The 17,229-nt window shown below is 43.3% G+C and overlaps 1 protein-coding gene across 3 annotated transcripts in view; it reads left to right on the forward strand.

The window, feature by feature from the left end:
* Positions 1-17,229, forward strand: part of LATS1 (large tumor suppressor kinase 1) — a 114,793-nt gene that overhangs the window by 771 nt on the left and 96,793 nt on the right. For all 3 annotated transcript variants that reach the window (XM_033937266.1, XM_033937265.1, XM_033937267.1), the window contains exons 2-3: positions 1,518-2,019; positions 9,707-9,857. In XM_033937266.1, the coding sequence (XP_033793157.1) occupies positions 1,669-2,019; positions 9,707-9,857 (502 nt within the window). In that variant the 5' untranslated portion in view covers positions 1,518-1,668. The remainder of the gene's footprint in view (positions 1-1,517; positions 2,020-9,706; positions 9,858-17,229) is intronic.

A 17,229-nucleotide genomic window follows, 5' to 3' on the forward strand; every position in this document is an offset into this window, starting at 1 on the left:
GTTTGTTTACTATAAGAGAGGACAGCTAGCACTATAACCCAGGAGGCTATTTTTGTGCACTAACAGAGTTATTATACAGTATAAGGGCTTTTCCATATGTTCAGTAGTCTCTATTGTCATTGAAGGCTATACTTGGTCTTTTACCTTTGTTCTGTATAGAAACCGCCCCCCCCCCCCAACAGGTTTGAATTGTCATTACTTTTCTTACAAGGAACACCAGTACTCTGTTAAAAATAGTAATACTGGATGTAAAATATTAAATGGTAAGCATTAAAGGATTAAGGGTCATGTATTTGAGAATCTGACCCTCAGAAGTTGATGAAATTTTTAGTGGAAGTACAATACAACATGTGCTGAATATGTGCAAAGTCTTAGAGCTGAAGCTTCCAAAGTTAGGGGCCTTGTTATTGGGACCACTTTTTCATTCCATGGAAGATAGTGCCAAAATGTCAACTTTGAGTTCAGGTTGTGGAAAGGATAGTTGTTCTGCCAAGCTAAGTCATTTTTCTAATACAACTGTTTGTGCAGAATCCAAATATACCACTCAGATCATTGGTGTATGCTTTGGTGTATCACTGGAGAACCACAAACTTGATGGAAAAACTTGTCATGGATTGCACAAGCAAATATTTAACACAACATAGTTCCTGAACAGAAAGCACAATATGGCTCAAAATTTAGGAACTGAAAGAGATTACAGCCAGATACTGCCCCAATAAACTTTTAGGCACACTGCACTTTTCTTTTCTGAAATAAATCTGTATTAAGACTGATGAAAACAATTTTATGCAAAATTTTAGCTATATTTAATGTTATATATCACAACTGTATATCCTTCAATCTTCTTCTTTCTTGCACCATCTGAAAGAGCACTTTTTTGACCTGGTATTCCTAATAACTTAAAATAGGCCTGAAAGTACACCAATGTTAAAATATGTGGGAGATGTAGACAGGAATTGAAATAATGAGAGAAACTTTGAATTGGAAACTTGTGGCTTTCTAATAACTAAATTTTTTATTAGGACAAAAAATTAATGTGATCAAAGAACAGTATGGTTTGGATAAGAGTAACAATTTAAAAAACAAATTGTGCTTCAGTCACTTCAAATGCTGCTCATCATGCAGCTAGCCTGAGTAGAATGCCTTGAATTTGTTCATGAATAGCTGTATTGCTTTCCTGTTGAGGGTGTCATTTTTAGCTTCAAGAACCATAAAAGTATGTCCCTCTGAAACTCACTCTTTTTTAAATGGGCCACGTCTCTTCTTATTTTCTTCATTTGTATCTTTTTTTCTGTTCTTTAAAGGATGTTTTTTTTTTGTCTCTAATAGCCTTTTTCACTTCACCTTAACAATCTAAAAATAATAACTTGTTTTCCATTGTAAAATGCAATGGGTTTTTTTGTTATTGTTGGGTTTTTGGTGTTTTTTTTATAAAGTGTAAATAAAATATGAGGTTATGTTTGGCTCAATCTGTGAATAATTTGATCTATAACCTGGATTTTTTTGGTTTATTGTAGACTGAATAATTTTCATAACTCTACAGAACTACAGCACTATTTGAAGCCCAAGTGATTGAAGTGAATGTAAGTGAATTGTGAAGTCATTATCCACTTGTTGAAGTTTTGTTTGGGAGGAATCTTAGTAAAGGTTCCATTGATACATGTTTTAATGAAGAGAGGCGAAAAACCTGAAGGTTATAGACAAATGAGGCCTAAAACCTTCCCTGCCAGCAACTATGCTGGCAACAGCCGGCAGATGTTGCTGGAAATCCGAGAGAGCTTAAGGAATTTACCTAAGCCATCTGATGCAGCAAAAGCTGAACACAGTTTGGGGAAAATGACAGTTGATGATCCCAGACAAGGACGCAGTCCACTCAAATTTGGAACCTATCATAAAGCTTTGCAAGAAATTCGGAATTCACTACAGCCATTTGCCAATGAAGCCGGTTCTTCATCCAGAGTGACCTCTGAAATTAATCAGGAAATGTTACAAGAATTACAAGCTGCTGGGTTTGATGAGGTGAGTGCCTGCTTAAAGATCTTTGTTTATGCTGATAGGTATTTTTTTTTTTTTTTAATAACCATGTAAATGTTATAGTAGAGCTGACACTCTTAACTGTATCCTTTATTTTTTTAAGCAATTTAAAACAAATTTATAAGAAAAACTTTTGACCAGTAAAGATACAAATCACAAAAAATTCAATTGTTATGCAATAATAACCTCCGCTGGGAGTTAGTTATACATAATGGGAAAAAAAATAAAAGCTATAGCTAGGAAAAAATTGTATCAAGAAATCAAAACTGATTATTCTATTTCAAGTTTGCCATTAAGGAGCCAGAAGTCATGGCACAATTTAGGTGGGGTGGGAGGAACTTTATTTTTATTGAAAAAATGTAGAGAGGCACTACTGCCTCCTCAGTTGTGCTCAAATTAGAGAGCTGCACGGGAACGGGGATGACGGGAATCCCGCGGGACCCGCGGGGATCCCGCGGGTTCCCCCTTTGGGTCACGGGGATCCCGTGGGGACGCCCCCTAGGGTCGCGGGGATCCCGTGGGGACGCCTCCGAGGGTCGCGGGGTTCCTGCGGGGTTGGATCGCAGTGCACTCGAGCCGCGAGGGTAGTCTCCTTCTCCTTACCTGCCCTGTCGCAGCACACAGCCGAACGGAAATCTTCCCGATGTCAGCGCTGACGTCGGAGGGAGGGCTTAAGCAAAGCCCTCCCTTCCTCCGACGTCAGCGCTGACATCAGGAAGACTTCCGGTCGGCTGTGTGCGGCAGGGCAGGTAGAGAGAAGGCAATGGCGTACGAAAGAGGGGGGAGGGGGCGGTCCGCTTTGGAGAATGTGCACAGCCGGTCAGGTCCCCCGATCGACCGACAACAGGCCGGCCGACAAATCTCCCTGCCCTGTAGCCGCGAATCTAAATTACCTCTTACAGCAGCTTCACTACTCCAGCTACTGTAAGAAGGTAATTTAGATTCGCGGCTACAGGACAGGGAGATTTGTCCGACCGGGCCTGTTCTGTTGTCGGTCGGGTGCAAAAGCGCCACAAAGGTGGAGGCAGGGAGGGAGGAAAGGTGGAGTGGAGAAGAAAAGATGCTTAAGGGGGGAGAAGGCCGCTGAAAGCACTGGGGAAGACAAAGGGGTGGAAAAGAACGCTGAAAGGACATGGGGTAAACAGGAGGAAGGGGGGGGGAAGGACCCTGAAAGCACTGGGGAAGACAAAGGGGGTGGAGAATGCCACTGAAAGGACATGGGGAAAACAGGGGTGGAGAAGGCCACTGAAAGGACATGGGGAAGACAGAGGGGGGAGAAGGCCGCTGAAAGGACATGGGGAAGACAGAGGGGGAGAAGGACGCTGAAAGGACATGGGAAGGCAGAGGGGGGAGAAGGATGCTGCCTGACAGGACATGGGGAAGATGGTGGGGGAGAAGGATACTAAAGGAAATGGGGAAGAGGGAATGGGAAGAAGACGCCGGCAGGGAAGAAGACAGAGGTGCCAGACTATGGGGGGAGCGGAGGGAAAAAGATGGGTGCCAGACCAATTTGGGAGGGGGGAGAAAGGGAGAGGCACAGTAACAGAGCAAATGGAAGACACAGAGAGAAGAGAGGCAGTGGATGGAAGGAATTGAATGAGAACATGAAGAAAGCAGAAACCAGGCAATAAAGGTAGGAAAAAAATTCTTTTTTTTTTTTTTTTTGCTTAAGGATAAAGTAGTATATTAGTTGTGTTGATAAAAATTTATAAACATTAGAGGCTCTGGTAGAAACCCGTTTACAAAGTATGTATTCTTCCCAATTAATATTTCCAAATTAATAAAGTCTTTTTGCTTATTTTTAAATGGGTTTCTACCAGAGCCTTTAATTCAGTAGCATAATTAAATGAAATAACTATTTCTGTAGTTTATAGGGACAGGCAGGGACATAGGGGATTCCTCGCGGGGACGGAGGGGATTCCTCGCGGGGACGGGTGGGGACGGAGGGATTCCTCGCGGGGACGGGTGGGAGTCCTCACGGGGACGGGTGGGATTTCTGTCCCCGCGCAACTCTCTAGCTCAAATTCAAGTGATTTTTAATGCCATGGTCTGCTAAATAATCAAATCGGGTTTCCTATCCTGCCCATTTTACACAAAAAAAAATATGTTAAGTGCCTATCTGTAATCTAATCTAGGAAGTATGCCCTAGAGAGGAGAAGAGGATATTTGTCTGGATAGTTAAACATTGCTTGTGCTTTTGATAATTTTGGGATAAAAGATAAATTGTAGGTTCATTTATAAAAACTTTAAATTTTAAAAGATCCAACTTATTAGCTAGTTTCCATAATATAAAAGCCTTTTTCCCATATTTTTAAACTTGAACTTTCTACTAAAGGTAGAAAATTAACTGTCATAGCCTATAGCACTGTTCTTCAATGCAAGGCCCAGGGGCCAACAGCAGCCCCCAGAGACATCTGTGGCAGCCTCTATTGTCTTTCTGGGGTGTTTTTTTTGCTGCTCTGCCTCTCTACCCAGACTTTGGACATAAAAGAGGAAAGTGAATGGGGGGAATAACTACATGCTCAAAAAGATAAGGCATTTCTCACTAGAGAAAGGAGAATGCATTTGGAAATGCTCACAACCTTGAGGATACCCCCCTCCTATGATGATTGAACATGGATTAGTGGGTCTGGAAGTAACTGACACACACTGGTCAGCAGTGTCATGGCCCCAAATGGGTAGATATTTTGTGGCTCTCCTTTAAATCATTAGAATCCAAAATAGCTCCAGCTTAAAAATGAATGAAAACCATTGGCCTACAGCATTAACAGACAGCCTCTAGAAGGCATAGAAAGATATATCTCAATCTTCATTCCCACCCGCTCATAACCCATTTCTTCATTTAAAGTTGATTAATCTAATTAGGATAACAGAAGGAGAGTTTATTTACAGACTTTTATTATATTTCATTCCTTGCTAAGAATCAAACACTAAATAAAGCATGCAATATAATCCTAAGGCTCTTTATACTAGTATAATATTCCTAGTACCTTAACAAGGTTTATTTAAGCAGCTTAGTAATACTAAGATGCAAACAGTTCAGCAGTGAGAAGAGGGGTGCTATCCAGTCTTTTGCACTGAGTTTAAAATGTTTGATTATCTTCCATTTTGTGAAATGTTATATGTGTGATCAATTGTAAAGAGTTCTAGCTCTCAGAGAACAAGTCTGTTCTCTTTTGAGGCTTCAGTAGCAGACTTGGAGAAGCTGAGGGAGACAGCGGAGCATTCAGCGCAGCTCCCGACGCTAGAAACTGCTAGCGTGGTTTAGTAAAAGGGGGCCAATATTACATAAATACAAGTAAAAACGTGGAGGGGCATAATAAAAAAAAAAACATCTAAGTCCCCTTTTGGCCTAAGGCCCTAAACGTTAAAAGTAGAAGCAGGGAAAATGTCCATTCTCAAAAAAACGTCCAAAAGGAGGGTTTTTAAAAATTTTTTTATAATGGCCTGCCTCTACATTCAGCTGTTTACATACCCAAACCACCACTACGTCTATACTTACCACATATAATGAACCACAAAAAAGACTGAGTCCCAAACACCCAACACAAGAGCTTTTAGGCGAAGGAGGAGCCAGTCCTTCACCTAAAAGCTGGATTCTGTAACCGGTGTCTGTAAAAAAGAACACCGGTTACAGAATCCACCCCCACCCCAGCAACGATGGCGGCAGGAGAGATGGCTCATCTCCCCTGCCGTGATAACGATCCCAAAGTGCCGTCAACCGCGGCACTTCGGATCGCTATTGAGGCAGGAGAGATAGCCAATCTCTCCTGCTGCGATCCACCCCCTCTCCCACGACAAGATCGGGCAGGAAGGAGCTCAACCCCTCCTGCCTTGACACAGCACCCCGATCGGCTGGGGCAGGAGGGAGGCCAAGCTCTCCTGCCCCGGAGACCCCCCTATTCCCCACCCCCACTAAGATACTGGCAGGAGGGATCCCAGGCCCTCCTGCCACGACGCAGTCCCCCCCACGACCGCCCCCCATGTACCCCCGATCGGCCCACCGAACACCCCTTCCCCATCTGCCGACCCGCGACACCACCCCCACCCACACGATGGACGGGTCCCAAGCCTGTCTGTCCGGCAGGCCCGCCATCCTCAGAATGGCAGGCCTGATTGGGCGGGGCCTTAGGCCCATGAGCTGGGAAGGGAAAGATGTTGCACAAGGCAGGGAAAGAGATGGTAGACAGTGGAAAAGCAGCAAATGTTGGATATAGGTAGAAAAAAAATAATTTTATTTTCTATTTTATGATTACAATATGTCAAATTTGAAATGTGTATCCTGCCAGAGCTGATGTTAGTGAGCATGAGCTTGGACTTAATAGAGAGGAAAAGTCTTTTTTTTATTTTGTTTACACCACAGTGCCGGCGTGGGGTTAGAGAGGGCAAAAGGCTATAAAATAAACTCAAAACAAAAAATGAAAACCTATTCTTCAATTCGGTGATCTTCACTTTCTTACAAAATCACTTATCACCATCTAAAATCCTCAAATCAGATTACTATAGAAATGCAATTACATTCAAAATAAGCGTGTGTGAAAAGCTCAGACCCAATAACCCAACTTTAGTGAATAAACATGGAGCAGGTTGTTAATGAGACCATCACAGCTGTTCACCATCTCATTCCACCGCATACAGATTTAAATCTCAAAAGTTGTTATAACCGTCTGTACTTATCTTTGTGCAGTGGAGATGCTGGGATCCGTCCCACAACTGCTCCGGTCTTAAAACATTGTGACCCCCCAACTGAGTTTCACGAATTGGAGCTTCTTCAGGAGGGGACACTAGCCGCGGGACTCCCACCCGAACTAACTGACAGCTCAGGCGATGCCCTTCGGTTTGGCCATGGCGCAGAAAACTTTTTTTAAGGTCATGGTTGTGGTGGCGGCTTTTCTTCAGCACTAGGGAATCAAAGTTCACCCATACCTGGACGATTGGCTGATTTGTTCGTCATCTTATGCCAATGACGTGCCAATTTGATACTCAAAAACCAACAGAGAAAGTGTATGGTAGATATAAAGTGCTATAAAGCACTTTAAGGCATTAGTGCACTTTATATCTACAGTACACTTTCTCTGTTGCGTTTGAGTATCAAATTGGCATGTAGACTTTTTAGAGAAATATGAATCCCATACTATATATACTATAGAGCTGAGATTTTTTATATAATAAATTATTAAATAGATATTAAATAAGGATGAAATAAAGTTTGAGAGTATTTAAAAGTAAGATAGATGAATTATAGGAAGTAATTTAACTAATGGTAATTAATTAATTTGGTAAGGAGGTGGGACTAAGCTGGTGATGTGTTAGGAGTTGGAGAAAAGATGTTTTCTTTCTCTCGAAGATATCCCAGAATGGAGGATGTACTCCATTATCTGAGGCTTGTCCCTAATATAACTTTCAATGTAAATTTAAATCAAATTATTAATCAAGTATTATTATAGATTTGAGTCTTCAGTCCTTTATTACTTTTTAATGGTTTTTTTTGTATATTTGCCCAAATATTCAACCATTTTGGAGATCAGTATGGAAAACCATATGCACTGTACTTCCTATTTCTTCTCAGTTATCTTTTGATATTGTCCTCTTTCGTTCTTTTGCTTTGCCTGATATATTGGACAAATGGCATTCTAAGTTACTTGATATTCTTATGGCTCTTACTCTACAAGATTCTCTTACACTTAAAGTCAGCTCATTTATTAAACACCTCTTTTTGGTGGGCTACGGTCCTGATTCATAAATATGAATGCAAAGGGAATTCCCTTACTAATAGGAGCTTTAAAACTAACAAAATATGGTTTACAATAACAAATGTCTCTTCTCATTTTTGAGGTAATTGTTACATTTCAGCTGGTAACTTTGAGTATAATTTCTTATCCTAATGTTTTAGTTATTGCTTGTGATGCTTAATTTGCTAAAATGAGTTCTAATCGAATCTTATCTAATCTTTGGTCTTTACCTAATCGTATGGTTACATTTAAAATTGTCTACATAGATGCTTTTAGTCTTCTCTGCATCTGTGTGTTACATTTATAAATCATTCTCCAAAATCCCATATTTTATTCAATCACTTATTATATGTTAAACTTCAATAAAAAAATAAAAATGAAAATATATCTCACTACTGTCTAGAATCCCATTCCAGACGAGATAATCGTTTTGGCCAATTTATTTTCTTCCTAATGGCCTACTCTCCTACCATCCCATTCATAAGCTAGGGAGTCCCAAATGTGAGAATATGCTGCCTACTTGTCCAAGCATAAAGCACAGTTACCTTAACGGGTGTTATCCGGGGACAGCAGGCAGATATTCTTCCATCCCTCCCACCTGCCCTAATTGGCTTCCTAGCTTGCATACGGAACTGAGGAACCGCGAGCCAACGTCGGGCGGTAAGGCACTCGCACATGCGTGGTTCGGACAGTCTTGAAGCTTCATAAGAAGTTTAAAGTGACAGTACACTTTTGCACTGTCCATATCGGGCTCCATGGATAACGTTGCCCACATGTGAGAATATCTGCCTGCTGTCCCTGGATAACACCTGTTACGGTAACTGTGCTTTATGAGCTCACTAGGGACAGAAAGTACCTGCATATTAATTTTTTAAATTTAATTTAATTTATTCTTATATACCACCAAAGTTCGAGGCGGTTTACAACAAGAAGTGCTGGACAATCATGGAATAAAACACTATAAAATCATCAGTACGTACATACAATGTGAAAGTAAAAGCAGTAAAACCTTAACTTACAAATCAATTAAATAATTTTGTTTTTACTAATTTTCTAAAACTGAAGTAGGATGAGGAATGCATAATGATATTACTCAACCATTCATTTAATTTACCTGCCTGGAAAGCAAGAGTTCTATCCAAGAATCTTTTATATTGACAGGCCTTTATTGTAGGTTAAGTGAACATATGAATTCTACGAGTAGGCCTATTAGAACAGTTCAGTTTAAAATGAGAGACCAGATATGTAGGGGCCAACCCAAATATTGATTTAAAACAAAGACGAGAGAATTTGAACACAACTCTTGCTTCCAGGGGCAACCAATGTAATTTTTGATAATAGGGACTTACATGTTCCCATTTTTTCAAACCAAAGATCAATCTAACAAGCTTACTTAGAATGGAAGATTGAACCAATAAACGGAATGATACAGCATCAAAATATTTTCTGATAGATCTTAGTTTCCACAGTCCGAGAAGCATTTTCTAACCAATGCATCCGTATGTTCATCTAAAGTCAGGAATCGATCCAATGTCACTCCCAAAATTTTTATGGAATAGTCAATTGGAAAGACCTGATCATTCAAAGAAATCGATAAATCTTTAATTTTGTCATTCGGGCTTGCCAGAAAGAATTTGGTTTTGTCAGAATTGAGTTTCAATTTAAATGCAGTCATCCACAATTCAATTTGCTTTAAAATAAAACAGATGATTCTTTATCTCAGAAGTCAGGTTTGTAAAAGGAATAACTATAGTGATATCCGCATAGATATAAAATTTTACTTTTAAACTTTGCAATAAGTTTCCTAAAAAGGCGCTGTGTGTTTAGTAGCACTATAGAAATAAATAGTAGTAGATCAATAAGGCAAAGGGACATTTTTGTTATTGCTACTATGAGCTTATTGCATTTAATGGTTCTGATCATTTCCTTTTATCTCTTAGGATATGGTTGTACGAGCTCTCCGTCAAACCAACAGCCGTAGTTTGGAGGCAGCCATCGAGTATATTAGTAAGATGAGCTGCCAGGAACCTTGTAGGGAGCAAATGATTACTGCAGCTGCTAGACCTCTCAGTGCAGGGATGAAACCACCAGGTATTTATTTTTAATAACCTACTAAATATTATGCCATTGTCTGATCTGATAAAAGGAGTTAATTTGATTTCAGTATTGTACTGTTTCTAGCTGTGTAACTATTGTATCTTACTTTGCAATGTGTTTTGATCTGTGGTATTCTGCATGCATGGAAAAATATTTGGAGGAGTCTGGTCAAAGCAATTTAGGAGCCAGGGCTGTTTTTCTTTTATTTGTTGTTTGTTTGTTGTTTTGTTTGTTTGTTTTTTTTGGGGGGGTTGTTTCATGCTTTGCTTCCTTTTTCTCTTTTTTTCAGTAAGACTTGTACATATTTTGAAATAAAATTTTGAAGGGAGTCTGATTCTTTACACCTTTTAGATTAGCTTTATATTGTCTTTCCGTTCGCAGTGTTCTCCCTAGCACCTTTTAGTCGAGCGCTCTGCCCAGCTAATTTAGGTGAGCGCCCGGCTGTCATCTCAGCAGTGGCGTACCAAGGGGGGGGCGGGAGGGGCGGTCCGCCCCGGGTGCCAGCCCTGAAGGGGTGCTCCCGGCCTTGCCGTTCAGTCCCCCCACACCCCCGAAGGACCGCTCGTCCGACTGACCTTCCTGCACCACCTGTGAAGCAGCAAGCAGCAGGATCGCGAGGTCAGCTATCCCTGAGCTGCTTGGGCGCTGCTTCCTGCGCCGTGGTCCCGCCCCTCCTCTGACGTCAGAGGAGGGGCGGGAACGCGGTGCAGGAAGCAGCGCCTAAGCAGCGCAGGGATAGCTGACGTAGCGATCCTGCTGAGGCTGCTTCATAGGTGGTGCAGGAAGGTCAGTGGGGCGAGCGGTCCTTCGGGGGTGGTGGTGGTGGTGGGGACTGAACGGCAAGGCCGTGAGCATAGGTAGTGCTGCTTCATAGGTGGTGCGGGGAGGCCAGGGGGGCGAGCGGTCCTTCGGGGTGGGGTGGGTGGGCAGGCAGACAGGCATTCAAGGGGGAGGGGGGTGACAGGCAGGCAGGCCTTCAAGGGGGGGGGACAGGCCTTCGGGGGGGGTGCAGACCTTCAAGGGGGAGGGACAGGCCTTCAAGGGGGGGGCAGGCAGGCCTTCAAGGGGGGACAGGTCTACAAGGGGGGACAGGTCTACAAGGGGGTGGGCAGGCCTACAAGGGGGTGGGACAGGCCTTCAGGGGGGGTGCAGGACTTCGGCGGGGTGCAGGCCTTCAAGGGGGGGACAGGCAGGCAGGCCTTCAAGGGGGGGACAGGCCTACAAGAGGGGAAACAGGCCTACAAGGGGGTGGGACAGGCCTTCAAGGGGGGGACAGACCTTCAAGGGGGGAACAGGCCTTCAGGGGGGGTGCAGACCTTCAAGGGGGGGGACAAGCCTTCAAGGGGGGGACAGGCAGGCAGGTCTTCAAGGTGGGGGGGGGACAGGCCTACAAGGGGGAGGGACAGGCCTTCAAGGGGGGGACAGGCCTACAAGGGGGTGGGACAGGCCTTCAAGGGGGGTGCAGGCCTTCAAGGGGGGACAGGCAGACCTGTAAGGGGGGACAGGCCTTTGGGGGGGACCCTGGTTTAGAAGTACATGGAGGGAAGGGGATGTTCAAAGAGACGTGCATATGTCAAACTTTGGGGGGGGGGGATGAAGAAATAATGGGTCTGAAAATAGAGGAGAGGGATAGAAATGATGGACCATGGGATTTAGGGAGGGAAGGAACTGAAAGGGAGAGAAATTGGACACAAGGGATGGTGTGGAGGAGGGATAGAGATACTGGATAGGAGGGTAATTGGGAAAAGAAAGGGAGAGATGGTAGACTCTGGGGTGGTGGGGAAGGAGGGAGAGATGCCGGATGAAAGGGTAGTTAAGAAAAAGTGGATCTGTGGAGGGAGATGAAAAAAAGGAAAGATACCAGACTTCCTGGGGAGGAAAGGGAAATGGAAAGGGAGGACAGAGTTGGCAGATGGATGGTTAGCACGCAGAAAGAAGAAAGAAGGAGACCCTGGCAAGCAAGTTATCAGAAGAAAACCAGAGCCTTGGACCAACAAGATTTGAAATATAACCAGACAACAAAAGGTAGAAAAATTAATTTTATTTTCTGTTTTGTGATTATAATATGTCAGATTTGAAATGTGTATCCTGCCAGAGCTGGTGTTGGACTGCAAACGTGAGCTAGGATTTAACAGAGAGAGGAAAAGTCCTTTTTGTTTCTTTATTTTATTTACACCACAGCGCCAGTGTGGTTAGGAGAAGCCAAAGGGGGTGAAAAAGCTATAAAACCCACCAGGAGTTTTGAAAAAAATCACCCAACTGGGCAGGAAAATCAAATTGAAAAACCAATTCAATAGGCTGAATCGAATCGAAATTTTTTTTCCTGAATCTGGCAGCATTAGTTTGCGCTGTCTTAGATTTTAGGACCTGGGATTGGGGAGAGATGGCATCCTCAGTACTTTATAATGTAATGTAATGTAATTTATTTCTTATATACCGCTACATCCGTTAGGTTCTAAGCGGTTTACAGAAAATATACATATAAATATGCAAGTGAAACGAGGATTTGGTCAGACTTTTGAAGGGTCTCAGGCCTGTTTTCTACAGAAATGGGACACATTTCCCTGTCCCCACTTCTGAAAAAAGCTGATCTCGACCCCTCCATCCCTTCCAGCTATCGCCCAATAGCTAATATCCCTCTCCTGACCAAAATGCTGGAATCCATCATAGCCACCCAACTCTCATCCTATCTCGAGAGATTCTCCATTCTCCTACCCTACCAACATGGATTTAGACCCAACTACAGCACTGAATCCCTTCTAGCCTCTTTAATCTCAAAGGTCCAACAACTTCACTCCTCCAACAAATTTGCTGTCCTTCTCCAATTTGACCTCTCCGCAGCTTTCGACATTGTCCACCATGACATACTAATCCTCCAACTTTCTGAAATTGGCATAAATTCCACTGTCTTAGATTGGTTCTCAAAATTCTTACGGTCCCGTTCCTACCTCGTTAACATGAAGGGTTCCTCATCCTCCCCTTGGAAACCGATCTGTGGAGTCCCGCAGGGTTCACCTTTATCCCCGATTCTTTTCAATGTCTATATGTCCTCCCTGAAACTCCTCCAACTTTCCACCTCGGAGACACTTTACACCTACGCCGACGACATCCTCGTCCTTATTGAAACCGACTCTAACCTCACCAACCTCTCGGCTAACATCTCATCCTGTATAACAAGTCTACAATCCTGGGCCCTCACTGTTCAAATGAAACTAAATGAGGCCAAAACAAAACTACTTTGGCTCGGCCCAAAACTGGATCAGCTACCCTCCCACATCCCACTTTCCTCTGGCACCAATCTGCAGCTTGAGCACTCTAGCAAAGTTCTGGGAATCATCATTGACTCTACACTGTCCTTTAACGACCACATCAACTCCCTAGTAAAAAAATGCTTTTTCAATCTCCATATGCTAAGAAAAGTTAGATCCTGCTTCCACCAACAACATTTCGCCGTCCTTGTCCAATCCATCATTCTATCCCGACTCGATTACTGCAACTCCATCTTTCTAAGCCTAACAAAGAAAAATCTTCTCAGACTTCAGCGGATTCAGAACACCGCAGCTAAATTAATCTTCGCAAAAGGCAAATTTGACCACGTCTCCCCGCTTCTGTCTAAGCTTCACTGGCTCCCAGTCTTCCTCAGGGTTCGCTACAAATGCGCTTGTCTTACCTTCAAATCTCTTCACGGCATCCTCCCTCCCCTCTTCCCACTATCTTGGCTCTCAAGCACTCACTCCTCCAGATCCACTCAGAAATTCAAACTATCCTTCCCTTCTCTAATTGGCATCTCCCATACAGGAAAACACGGTACATCCCTCCTCTTCAGGATCACTGAGCTGTGGAACAGCTTTACGGCCCATCTTCGGAGTTCGACCTCCCTCCAACATTTCAGAAAACATCTGAAAACCTGGCTTTTCACCAAAATGTAACCACTCCCTCCCTCTCCACTATTCTATGTACCTCCTCCGTCCTTGTTCACTTTACCTCTCCCTCCTTCCATTGTAGTTCCTCTTCTTTATTTTTAATCCCTGTAAACCGTGTCGAGCTCCACTTCCGTGGAGATGACGCGGTATATAAACTTAAGGTTTAGTTTAGTTAGTTTAGTTTAGAAAAAAAATATTGTATAGGCCGGGGACATGAGACAGCAGGAAACGGGAACTTTTCTTCCTTCTATTTTTGTGAATGGCAAGGCTGAGGATGTCAGACAGTTCAGTTAAAATATGTGCTTTATAAGAAAATATAATAATGTGTTTTATAAAGTTTATAGCATAGCTGGCCTACCCAGTGAGGTGTTTCTAGTGGTGGTGGTGGCAGCAGCATGTCAATGTGTTGAGAGGAAGAGGTGGTCTGGGAAATTCTGCTGAGCAAACTTCGGGCCCATTTCCACCCCCCAGTTAGTCCACTCCACTCAACTGGTTCACACACTGAGTGGGTCTTTGGGTGTTGTGTTGGGATCTCTTTCAGTGGTTTATCAGTATCTCCTTCTGGTCCAAGGAAGGAAACTTTGTTATCCTTAGCATTGACCTACAGAATATGTTTGTAACAGCGCTGCTTGTGTGGCATTAGGCTATGTAGTGATCGAAAGAAAAAAACAGACCTTTGCACATTTTTGCACTATATGGTGGGTGTATGAGGAGATTCACATTTCCTGCACAGCTAAGTCCATGTGAAGTTACCTTGTGCTGTATTTGACATCTAGCAAGGTCTCTGTTTGAAAGGAAAGATCTAAACTTAAAAATGAAGTGGCCAGAAGTTATGGTAAAAGCAGATAGTGTAGCTGGTTTTAAGAAAGATTTGGACAAATTCCTGGAGGAAAATTCCATAATCTGTTATTAAGACATGGGGGAAGTGTCTGCTTGCCCTGGATCGGTAGCATGGAATGTTGCTACTCTGGGTTTTGACCAGGTATTAGTATCCTGGATTGGCTACCATGAGAATGGGCTACTGGGCATGATGGACCATTGGTCTGATCCAGTTAGGCTATTCTTATGTTATGTTCTCATCTGTAGGGGCCTTTGTTTTCACTTCTTATTTTAATGTATTTTTTTTCTGGGAACTTATCAGTGTTTTTTATAATGGGAACAAAAATGGAAGAGAATTAATGTGTGTGGGATGAGGGGGTAACTAATTTCTTCAGCTAAATAATTCAATCCACTTCAAACAGACATAGGAGAACTCACGCACCATTCACACACCCTCCAACCAAAAACGTCAAAAGAAAAAAACTGTTCGACAACCTCCTAGCCATTCGAGCTGCAACACTCGACCCCCAACCCTACAACCAATTGACATCGACCACATACTGCAAAACCTTCAAAAAGAAATAAAAACCCTTCTATTCAAAAAACACATAAAACCGAACTAACACAATCAGAACTGTCCCAAGCATCACCTGCAACTATTCCATATGTACTTCTGATGTCATGACAATTCAGACATAATTTATGTTATGTTATGTTTGGAATATAAGAAAATTTTCACTGCCTGTTTCTATTCTGACCATTTATTCCGTTTCATGGTCATTACAAAAAATATTTTTTTACATGGGGGGGGGTGTCAAAAAATGATGGGCCCCGGGTGCCACATACCCTAGGTACGCCACTGCATCTCAGTCGTGGATTTGCCTCAGCCTGACTTTTTTTTTAAAGCGCCATGAAGTGGGTTTTCAGCTTTACTTCTTTTTTATTTTTCCTACTGCTGGTCAGTTTTTATGATCGCAGTTGGAGGTGGAGACTGCAGGCTCATTAAGAGTGCGCAAAACCGAAAGAACCCCAATGTCCTGTTTGCTTTCGTTCTGCCGCTGATCCCGCAAGACAGGCTGGCCACTGCTTGCAGATCTGTTTCTGCAGGACATTGGTTTCGCTTTGTGCAGGAGAACCAATCAGAATGAGTTGAGGCGGAAGCTAGCAGTTGCGTGCTTAAGTAACTGCTGCTGGCACACGGAAAAAGAGGGAGAAGATGCATAAAAGGAATAAAGCAGGCCTAAGAAGTAGAGGGGGAAGGGATTGCAGCGGTTATAGATTAAGGTCCTTTGTGGACTCTGGGCACCTATGTTTTAAAAGCTTTCATTTGTAGAGCGAGAAACTTGTAGCTGATGTGGCTGCAAGCTGATCTGGCCACCAAAAACATGTGAACAGTGAACCATTATTCGTGCTTATTTTATATAGGCACAAGATTGATGTTTCCATTAGTTGTCAGCTAGAGTGCTGAGATTCGGGAGTGACAAATGGCAGATGGCAACCTAGGCATTTTTCCCTTCCTGTCAGCAATGAGTAGAATAGGCGGAGCTAGCAGTCAGACTGCCAAATAATCAAGAAAGTAGGGCTTTCACTTTAGTATATGTATGCTGGACGCCCATTGTGTTCAAACTTCATGACTTCCTGTTATAGTCTTGAACACATAGGAGGCCCTACACTTCAATTTTCAGCTGCAGACCTGTCTGCTCAGAACTGGCTAAACAGCAAGGAACAGGCCAAGGAGAAAGGGTAGATACTAGACCACCAAGCAGGGGAGAGACAAGATGCTGGTCTGCCAAGGAGGGGGAATGAGAACAAAGGGGAACAAGGAGATACTGAACTATGAGAAGAAGACGGAAAGCACCAAGATGCTGGACTGCAAGGGGCAGAGGAAACAGGCAAAGGTCCAAGACCAAGAGGTCACTTAGAGAGTCTAATAGCCTTGAACTTTCCCTGCTTAGGTACTTCTGGCTAAATATTTTATAAAGGCACATAAGTGGCCCTGGAAGCAGATGTTCATGCATAACTTTATACCTGTTCTGAGGTGTTTACATTTACCTCAGTACAGGTATAAAGTTATGCCTGAACATCTGCTTCCAGGGCCACTTATGTGCCTTTATAAAACATTTAGCCAAAAGTGCCTATGCAGAGCAAGTGCATAGGTAGGGTTGCGAATTCGCCTCAGCCTGCCTTTTTTTTTTTTTTTTTTTTATTTCCTACAGGCTAAGGTGGGAGATAAGGCAGGGAGGGAAGTTTACAACTTGGTGTTCTTTTTTGCTTCGGGCCTTCCTCACTGCTCGGTCCTGTATACTGGCAGCGAGGAAGACCCGAAGCAAGAAAGAACAGCAAGTTGTAAGCTTCCCTCCATTGTTGCCCTTTCTCCCACCTTAGCCTGTAGCAAATCAGCTAGGGGGGGAAGCTGGGAATGCTACTGCTGCTGCTGTACCCAATAGGGAAGGGGAAGAAAAATGCTGCTGCTGCACCTAATTGGGGAGAGAGAGGGAAGGAAGACCAGGGAAGGGAGAGGAGAGGAAAGAGATGCCAAGAACATGGGTGGGAGGGAAAGGAAAGGAGATACCAGACCATGGAGGGGGAGGGAGAGATGTAAGGGCATATGAGGGGGAGGAGAC

Source organism: Geotrypetes seraphini, chromosome 3 (genome assembly GCF_902459505.1).
Source record: "Geotrypetes seraphini chromosome 3, aGeoSer1.1, whole genome shotgun sequence".
Lineage (NCBI taxonomy): Eukaryota > Metazoa > Chordata > Amphibia > Gymnophiona > Dermophiidae > Geotrypetes > Geotrypetes seraphini.